This window comes from Primulina huaijiensis, chromosome 17, assembly GCF_012295235.1.
Source record: "Primulina huaijiensis isolate GDHJ02 chromosome 17, ASM1229523v2, whole genome shotgun sequence".
In the NCBI taxonomy this organism is placed as follows: Eukaryota; Viridiplantae; Streptophyta; class Magnoliopsida; order Lamiales; family Gesneriaceae; genus Primulina; species Primulina huaijiensis.
Genome location: NC_133322.1, coordinates 652,314 through 663,059, shown reverse-complemented (window position 1 = coordinate 663,059; position 10,746 = coordinate 652,314). Strand labels below are relative to the sequence as shown.

Here is a 10,746-nt window from a genome sequence, read left to right as displayed (position 1 = left end):
AAATTTAAAATAGTTTATAAAATCCATTCCAAATAATTTTAATTTAATATAATCTGTAATTTTTACACAAAATATCAAGATTAATACTAAATTAATAAGCACATAAAGTGTGCAGATTACTAATAGTTATAACATATGTCCGTATTGATGATTTAAGAGTTTTTTTTTCAAAAAAATTATTTAGGTGTTAGCATTCATACATAACAATTGATATCTGAAGCATACCAATTAATTTTCCCCGAATATCCCTTCACTACACTACTCGTATTCTTATGGCAAAAACATCATAAAATAAAAGTTCAAATACAAAATTAGACGAACAAAAAATAACTCAAACATAAATATTATAATTTATGTAAAAATTATTATCCAAATTTAATTAATCGATTTTTTAATTGTTGAATCATTGGTTGGAGAAAATACAGAAATCGAAACAGATTATTTTTTTAAGAAACTGAAAGTCTGATGTACAGACTTCTCCATATCACATTATACGCAAAAATTTAGAGCACGCACATAAACAGACAAAAACAAACAACGAACGGAACACAGAAAGAGATACATAGAAATCATAATATGTTTTTGTAATCAAATCAATTGATTCAAGAAAGGAATCATACCTCTGAAATTCGAGGAACCCTCTACTTGTCTTAGAGAGGAGAAAAGTGTCGTTTTTGAATGAGGAAGAGAGATATATGAGTGAGAATAATATTTTGTTTGATTAAAAGTCTACCAAAATCTCTAGGGTGAGTAGAAGACAATTTTTGAGTTTTTAAAGTTGTACATAGAGTTTTAAGGTTTGTACTTAAAGAATTAAATTAGAATCATTGTAAATCTATGGAAATATTGGATACCTATAGATTTTTATGGATTTTTAAAAAGTCAAGTTTGAATACCTCTAAACTTTTTAAGACTCTATAAAAATCTAATTTGAATACCACTAAACTTTTATAGAGTTTATAAAAGTCTATGTTGAAAACCTCTAAACTTTTAAACTCTACAAAAGTCAATAAAAGTAATTAAATTTCCAAGATTGAATACACCCCCTAAATACGCATTTTTCAAAAATTTATTCTTAAGTCTAAATAATTAATGCCTAAGAAGTCTCAACCTTTTTCGGTTTTATTATTCTTTCAAATAAAAGGTAGAAGAATTCTGTGATTTCTCATTAATGGACTTCTCTCTCACGTTCGGCATGCCTGCTTTAATAAAATCCATAATGATAGTATTACTTTTATTGATTTGCTTGTGCAAGTACTTTTGCACTGAAAGCTAGTGCAAGTACTTCAGACGCACGTATATATCTAGCTAGCATGCTGTAACTTTCCTCCATTCTTGAAAATGACTTCAAATCGAGAGTGGCCTTCCAATTCTAACCACTCAACTTGTAAATTCGAGTTAAAAATTCTTTAAATTACATCGTTATTCTCTAGTACTTGTTCTATATATGTTTAATAGATAGGAGAATCAATCTACTGCCGTGCAAAGTGTTTTCAAGTTAATAAATTTGTGATCAATTGATGATCATGGCCAGTACCCAAATTCATCTTTGATAGTACAGGTATAAGTAATGGCCTACCGCCGAAAGTGAATCGTCTTCCTTCCAAGAAGAAGACAGCACAATTAAGTATAAATTTCCATGGCAGTGGGCATTTCAGAATTGCAGGTCGGCCGTGGACTCCCATTATTTTCTGGCAATGAAGGTGTCGGTGGCCGTGGAATGGTGACCAAAAGAAGCGGGGGAAGTGAATAATAAATGGAAAATGAGAGAATTAAATGCGTGGAAATAATCATGGAAAAAATTTATAATTTTAGTCGTGTATTAGTTTATTTGTGCTTTTAGTTATGTATATATATGTATATATATTGTGAAATTTCATCGTATGTTTTAATTTTTTGTGTGTGATAATTTTAACTTTTTTAAATAGGAATGTCTATCAAAGTCATGTTAAAATCACATCAATGAGATATCAATATCACATCAGTGTCAATTTGAAAAACATAATAAAATTACAAGATAAAAAAGATAATATACTATGATTTAAATTTGAACAAAAACCATTTATAGTCAAATATAAAACCAAAGTTTCAACGATAATGAACACCAAGGAAAATGGCAAATGAGATATGTGGTAAGAAAAAATGATGAATGCAAACAAATATCAGCCACCGAAAGTTGTATTCAATCGAGGTGAAATTTGGAATTTTTTTTTAAAAAATTTCATAATAAATTTTTTTTTCTAGGGAAAAAAAATTTTGGGTTCTGCTCGTAAAGGTGAACGACTCGGGAACTAAAGATTTTTCGGTTTACATCCAAGTTCATGAATTTCTAATTCAAACTATATTTTGAATAGTTTATAATTGGTAGAATTTAAGATTGAATAGATTCCAGGATATTATATACATTGTGAGACAAAAATTTGTGTGAGACGGACTCACAGATCGTATTTTGTGCTAAGGCTCTCTTTTTTGGGTCATCTATGAAAAAGTATTATTTTTTATGCTAATAGTATTACTTTTTATTGTGAATATATCTATGGTTGATCCGTCTCACAGATAAAAATTCGTGAGACCGTCTCACAAGAGACCTATTCATATTGTGAACTGAATATCGAATGCATTTTTCGATGTGGAGAAAATTATATGTAAACACTGTATATATTCTTGTTTTTTTTTTCTAGGATTGATTTTGATTTATTCTATTTTAGTTAGTTGTTAAAGTATTTAATCAACATATATACAATGATTAAACATAAATGGGTGAATTTGTATTAAAAAACAAAAACTTTAAAATTTAAATAAATTTAGCTTTTCATAGTAATTTGGCATAAAATGAAATCAAACTCAAGTAAAACACATCTTGACTAAATACATTTATAAAAAAAATTCAAATAATAATTTTATTATTTTAAATACAGTTTATGAGTTAATTTATCACTCTTAATTATACATTAATAAAAAATGCTCACGCATTGCACGTGTTATTATTTTTAATTTGATCAAATAATATTAAAAAATTTAACACGAAATTATTTTCAATTTAGAAGAGTTTGATTTAAAATAAAAATTTTGTTTAACTTTTTTCTATATAAAATATGAAGTGATTTGAGGAGTTTTTTTAGTAGAATAAAAAGAATAATTATGAAATTAAATATTTTCATATTTTTTAAAATAGTTATTTTAAAAATCTTAAATTTAATAATATAATATAAATATAATATTTTTTTTAAAAAAAACTAATGCCATCAGTTTGTGGAACGAAGGAATCAGGGAAATAGAGCAGCACGATCTTCGAAATCAAGAAAAGAAAGTAGTGTTTTTTTCAAATTATTTTCGTTCTCTTTCACGTGCACGTTGAGCCCCACTCTGTTTACGCTCAGTTCTCCGCCAGCTGCTCCGCACACATGCATTTCTATAAAACCGTCGCCGCCGTCGCAGCTGCCGCCGTTGAATCCATCTCTCGACTGCCAACTCCCTTCGTGCCCTGCCTCCAGATTCGGCCAACTTCAAGCTAAACCATCCGTTATCCATTCTGGAAATGAAGCTCGACGTAGTGCAACTGTTATTTTCTTTATCATTTATGCCTTTCGTGCTCAGCCTTCGCACTACCAACAGAGGGAGCGGAGGTGTCGGCGTAGATGCCGGCGCAGTGGCCTATCTTCCCTCTGATGCTGTCTCACTTCTCGCATTCAAGTTAGCGGCGGACCTGGACGGGACTCTTCTTTACACCACTAACGAAAGGTTCGATTACTGCCAATGGCAAGGCGTCAAATGCGCGCAAGGCCGCGTCGTGGGGTACATTGTCCAGGGCTTCGGCCTCCGGGGAACTATTTCCGACGCCGCGCTCACCAACCTCGACCAGCTCCGAGTCTTGAGTCTAAAAAACAACTCGCTCTTCGGTCCCCTCCCTGATTTCTCCCTTCTCATAAACCTTAAAACTCTCTATCTAGACCACAACTACTTCTCCGGAGCTTTTCCTCTCTCCCTTTTGTCCCTCCACAGTATCTTGATTCTAGATTTGTCTCATAACAACTTCACCGGCATTTTACCGGGAAATTTGACTGTTTTAGGCCGGCTGCGCTACCTCCGGCTGGATTCAAACCAGTTCAATGGGCCCATTCCTCCATTAAATCAGACATTATTGGAAGTGTTAAATGTTTCTAATAATAACCTCACTGGTCCTGTACCTGTGACCCCAACTCTCAAAAAGTTCAAAGTTTCTTCCTTTCTGCATAATCCCAACCTCTGTGGTGAAATTATCAACAAACCTTGTCAAGATTCACCTTTCTTTAACTCATCGCCCGGCAGCGCCAGCGTGGCCTCACCTCCATCGCCGCTTCTGCAGAACGCACAGTCCCAGCAAGGTTTAAGCATCGTTTCACCCTCGAATCAGCATAAACATCGTAAAAAGATAGGCTTGATTCTGGTTTTTGTGATTGGGGTACTGATTCTAACGGCAGCTGGTTTAAGTTTTGGGGAGTTGATCAGGAAAAGAAGACAAAACAGAGATCAGATTGAAGCGATCGAAGAAATCCAATTCCCTGAGGAAACAACAGTCACTAAAACTCAGAGGGACACAACTTTAGTTTCACTCCGAACAGATCAAAACACAAATCCTGGGGATCAAGAAGCCAAGAAACTAAAATCTGACGAGCAGAAAAAGGTGATAAAAAGTGGGAAACTTCTATTTTGTTCTGGGGATGAAGAAGTCTACACAATTGATCAGTTAATGAGAGCTTCAGCTGAGCTACTCGGTAGGGGTACTCTAGGTACAACATATAAAGCTGTGATGGCTAGCCAGTTTATTGTGTCTGTAAAGAGATTGGATGCATGCAAAACTGCCATTACAAGTGGTGATGCGTTTGAGCAGCATATGGAAGTTGTTGGTATGCTGAGGCATCCGAATTTGGTTCCTGTGAGGGCTTATTTTCAGGCTAAACAAGAAAGGTTGATTATTTATGATTATCACCCTAATGGCAGTCTCTTCAATCTTATTCACGGTAACTTATCCAACTCTTCTTCTTTGTATTTATTTACACAAGTTAATCAAGATTGGAAATAGTAAATAATTCAAAGATTCGTTATAGTTGGTTCCCTTAGTCATTAGAACTTGATCTAGACTAGCGCCACGAGTAACAGAGCGTGAGGTTAGAACTTAGAAATGTTCAAGCTACTTGTATCCAGGCCAACCCGCTCATGAACAAAGTTGGACCATTAGCCAGATTGGGAGTTAAAATCCGAACGATTTTCTTTTTTTACTTCTCAAGCTTATTATCGCCCAGTTGCTCTTGGAATTAACGTCAGGTGTAAGATTAACCACCCCTCGAGAAGTCGGTTGGTCTCGCAGCCCATTTTTGACGACTTCATCCATTTAATTAACCTCAAGCGGTGCATGTACATTTATCCAATTTAGAATGTGGAAATTGGATGTTATCATCGACCATGATATTACCTTTATAATGGAGGTGAAAACATAACAAGTAATCAACTTTTTATACTACTCTTTCGGTAACTCTCTACCTAGGAAAGCATCTCAGGGCGAGGACCGTCAAAAGAATGGGTTTTGTATTTTTCTATTTTACGTAGTTGTGGTGAGTTGGAGGGATGTGGTGGGCAAGTTGTGACAGTGACCTGAAATAACTTTTATTTTTTCTGCGTAAGAATGTGAAGGGAGTGGCTGTAGTCCAATTAGATTATATCAGTCAGTGATGCACAGACTGTTGGAAATAGCTAAATAGGCACCCCACTGTCTTTATCCACACCGACGGTTTCGCAAAAAATTCTTAACCAGGTTAAGGCTTAATTAAACTTTGTTAATTTTGATTATGTTTGCATTAAAATATTGACTATATGTTTAGAATATTTGAAAGCTATGGCCAGTCAAATATTGCATTAAAATATTGACTATATGTTTAGAATATTGTCTCCTGCATTTATTATATAAAATTTTAATGGAGTAGGCATTGCATCAATCTTGATACGCAAGTTGGAGTAGATATTTTAAATATTACTGGATATGCCAATAAAGCAAACAAAAACTGGAATAACTAGCTTTTATCAACCCATTGGTTATTTTTTGTGTTGGGTAGCTCGCATGGCGCAGCAATAGAAAGGTCGCACTGATGACCGTTTTAAAATATTTAAATTGTACTGTCATGTTTTGGCACATTACAAGTGTGATCCCGTGTGATTTATGATGATCCTCGACGATTTGGTTCTGCTCACTGTTTCCATGATCTCCTTCATCTTGTGATCAGCAGGTTCAAGATCGTCCCGTGCCAAACCTCTTCACTGGACATCATGTCTGAAAATTGCAGAAGATGTTGCACAAGGACTAGCCTACATTCACCAAGCATCCAAGTTTATCCATGGCAATCTCAAATCTTCCAATGTCTTGTTGGGCTCTGATTTTGAGGCCTGTCTCACGGACTACTGTCTATCAACCCTTGCCGACCCTTCATCGGATGACGACCCTGACAACACAGGCTACAAAGCCCCTGAAAACCGTAAATCAGCTCGAAAATCCACGGCCAAATCTGACGTCTATGCCTTTGGTACCCTCTTGTTAGAGCTCTTGACTGGAAAACCCCCTTCCCAACATCCGTTTCTTGCACCTCCCGACATGCCGGATTGGGTTCGAGCAATGAGAGAAGATGATGCAGAGGATGATACTCGTCTTAGAATGTTGGTCGAGGTTGCGAGTATGTGTAGCTTGACGTCCACCGAGCAGAGGCCGACAATGTGGCAAGTGTTGAAGATGATCACAAATATAAAGGAGATTATGGATGATAGTTCAAGGGATTTGCAGAACGGGTATTTGTGATGTATGAACTAAAAAGGCGAACATTGTATATGTGATTACTTACTTTGGGGGCAAAGAACTCGACATGGTGGATTCTGTCCGAATGTTGGCCTTTTATTGAACTCTATATCTGAAATTTTATTGTTGTTGATATAGATGTTTCTTGGGGTGACCAGATGTGACAGCTATTTGATCACTATATGTCGTCTGTAGGAAAAATGGAAAACAAAATAATTTTTTTTTTCTAATTATAAAATAAAAGTTATTGATATTTTAAATTAAATTGTTAGAATAATAAATAAAAAGAAAAAAGAAATGTAAAATATATAGTTTAATTATGAAATTATATTTTTGAAATTATTAAAAAAAAAGTTTCATTAACTAACCAAAAGTCTGATAACGTTGGATGTTTAATTTTAAGTTAATAGTATAGATAAATTTAATTTGAAATTTAGTGAGCCTCTCAAAATGCAGAGTCAATTTTTAATTATATTAAACATATAAAAATAGACTGATCCAACCAGTCGAGAAATTGCCACATAACCCGCCTATTTAGCCGGATGGATCGACCCACTAACTCATATTGAGATTTTATATTCTATTAACATTTATATTATATTATTAAAATTGAGATTCTTAAAGTAATTATCTTAAGTACATCAAAATATTTAATTTCATAATTATTTTTCTTATCTTACTAAAAACCTCATCAAGTCACTCCATATTTTACATAGAAAAAAACTGAAAAAAACTTCTTTTTTGAGTGAAAATAATTTTGTGGTAATTGTATAATATTATTTGATCAAATTAAAAAAATAATAATACATGCAACGCATGTACATCTTTTACTAGTATTCCATTAAAGTTCTCCATTCCTTAAAATATTTATATAAAATCCCAACCAGGTCAAAATCTAGCTTCTTTTTTCCCCCAGAATTGAGCTTGGCTCCTCTAACAAGTGAATATTTGATAAAAACTATGAAAATTCTGCAGAAAGTTTGTTAGAATTTGTACGATGTTTTTATGTTATTTTTTGTCCTTCTATCGATGCTCTCATTTTCTTCAGAATACTGGACGGTTTTTCACTCTTTTCACATCTTACGATCTTCCCATGTTTCTTCCCACCATATCCTCCTGTTAGGGCGCACCACGATCTATCCAAATCAATTTGAATTGATGGAATGCGCCTGATCTGCCAACTAATTTAAACTAACGGATTGAGACAATTAAATTGAGTTTTCTTATCTGATCTGCCTCTTCCTTTTCTCTTACTGCCTACTGGGCTTAATTAGATTTTAGGCCTAATTAAAATATACCGTCAATAATACTATATTCTAAAGATTTTAAGTATTGGCTTATCAATGAATAAAGAGATCGACCATATAGGTTAATTTCAATTTCCACCTTATCTAAAGTAATATTCTAACAGAATAATTTGGGAGCTAGCTAGGTTGAGGAAATTTATTTTTCTTGTAAAATAAAATAGAAATATGAAATGAAATAATCGGAGTTTTGTTTAAATATTATTGAATTATTCAGATTAATTTGATACATGGAATGCCCACTATAAATGTCTCTGAATATAGATAGCTATTACTCATTAAATTACTGTTGTAGAGGAGGCAGATGAATATGAAAAGTATTATTTAAGACATTGAAGGAACTTGGTACTAAGTTAGTTAAAATATTTAATTTCATTTAGGACAAAATAATAGTTTGTACAAACTCTTATTGAAATGCTCCAATTATATATAGTCTTCCATCACTTAAATTTTGTGTCCTTTTGTCCATCCGCATTTCGAATTTTATATACAGTACCAAAATTTCTCTATAAAGATGATTTTTCATTAAATTAATTTTACCACCTTCTTTGTGGATGTAGATGTAGATTTCATACAAGCATTTTGTGATTCCACCTGAAAGGGAATACATTTCTATTTTTGATTTTCTTTTATGTAAAAAATATTAGACTTCATTTTACTCCTTGAGTTCAAGGTGCTCGACATCAGTAATTTATAACTGTTAATGTTCGTATTATACAATTTTTTTAATCGTTTCCTCTAAATATTGGCTCCGTATTAATATATTGAATATTGATTTTGATGGTTTGAAATCGCTTTTGTGTTTATAATTCGTCTCTAATATATACAATGTTTGAAATTGAATATATACATTTAACAACAATGTTTTAGATACGTGTTACAATTCCACATAATTATAATCTATTCAATTATCAATCTTTATGAGCTTTGAACTCCTAATATGTGTTATTTCATGGTGACATAAAACAATATAATTACAAGATTTGGACATATAAATAAAGAAAAACTTTTAAATGACATATCATTTCTTCTTATTGTTCCTTACATATGAAAGAGAGAACTATTGGTGCATTAAAATATTATTATATGGATATCCATATTCACAGGTACATGCATAATATTTGGTGATACGAAAAGATAATTTTAAATGAGAATTTCTTTTTTTTTTTCCACGTGAGGAAGAAACATACATGTTATTATGAGCTTCCTGCACAATTCTTGAAGGTATATAAAGAAAATTCTAAAAGAGAAATTTTTTTGATGCGTTTCAAATGTGATCCTTCTATTTGCAAATGTTTTGTTCCAACGTTTTATAGTCTTCTGTCTTTTGAATTTGAATCTTTATGTTATATTTGGATTGATAAATTTTAAATCTATTGATTTCACAGTCCTTGACTTACTTGGATAGATAAAATTCAAGTGGACCAGTTCATATGAAATTATGTAAGTTCAACAAATTTCATAAAAAATAATTACTTAAGTTTATATGAACTGGAAATAGTTACAATAGAAAAATAGAAGAATATATTGGTTGTACTTGAGTAACTTTTTTTATTAATGATTGATATTGTGGAAAATATCGATAACTAAAATAATATGAATAAATAAAAAATATATTATAACGTGTAAGTAAATATATAATATAATTAATTGTAATTATATTTTTGTTAAAACTACGAAAGATCAAGAGTTTATATAAAACTTAAAATAAAAAAATATTAATTTATAACGAAGTGAAATTGTATTAATTTATAACATTATTACTGTACAGTAAATGTTTAAAAGGGCAATGAACAACACGCGCTGAAATGTGCGGGCGGGTGCAAGCATGAGATTGATAAATACGAGGTATGTGAGGTAAGTATAAGAATAGTAAGGGGGAGATGGGAGTGGGATTGGACTTTTGTGTAATCGTTTTCCAATTTTGTCCTTTGTTTCCCATTTTCTTGTTCTGAAACCAAACCCTCCGCCCCCCGTTGTCCCACAAATGCCCTCAATTCCCCAATTATTTTATTTTTTCGAAGTTCTGATTTAGAGGGTTTACTTGAGAATGAATCAACTATCAATCTGTAGCAATTTGGTGAAAAATAAATGTTGCTAATAATGGCAATGGAGTAACAAGTGATCAAAGTTGTGTCGGTGATGTCTACTTCCATTATTGGTTAATGGAGGACGAAAAGAAAGAGAATTGGGGTCGGTTTTTCGATCTGGTTAACGTCGGAAAGTCGAGCTAGCAAATACTTCTTTCTTTGCTTCCCACCCCCTAACTAACAACATTAAATTAGGATACAGATAATAAAACATAAGAGGTGATTTTAAGCATTCACATCAGATGAAATTGTTGCCATTATTTGGTACAAAAAGATTATTTATTATATATATAAATTGTTTGGAAGGAACCTCACTCAAGTAGCTAGCTAAGCTAGGTCATACAATGTCAAAAATGATTCGAACTCCCCTTCTGATCTAATTCTAAATTTGAAGGGGAGGTACAGGAAGGTAGTAAAAAACAGGCAAATCTTTATATACAAATAACCCCATTAAGGAAAAGAGAATGGTTAAATGAAATAACAGCTGCAGACATGTATATAAATATGGAAATATTTTAGAAAACATTGCCTT

General features: G+C 32.6%; 1 protein-coding gene across 2 annotated transcripts; it reads left to right on the top strand.

Annotated features, from left to right (window-relative positions):
* The first annotated feature begins 3,287 nt into the window (after positions 1–3,287).
* LOC140963058 (probable inactive receptor kinase At5g67200) lies at positions 3,288–6,955 on the top strand. 2 transcript variants are annotated; one of them, XM_073422275.1, is made up of 2 exons: positions 3,288–5,000; positions 6,261–6,955. In XM_073422275.1, exons 1-2 carry the CDS (start codon positions 3,539–3,541, stop codon positions 6,821–6,823), a joined length of 2,025 nt encoding a protein of 674 aa, XP_073278376.1. In that variant the 5' UTR covers positions 3,288–3,538; the 3' UTR covers positions 6,824–6,955. The 2 variants fall into 2 exon arrangements, with proteins under 2 accessions (XP_073278376.1, XP_073278375.1); XM_073422274.1 differs by having other exon boundaries at positions 6,258–6,955.
* Positions 6,956–10,746: the final 3,791 nt, after the last annotated feature.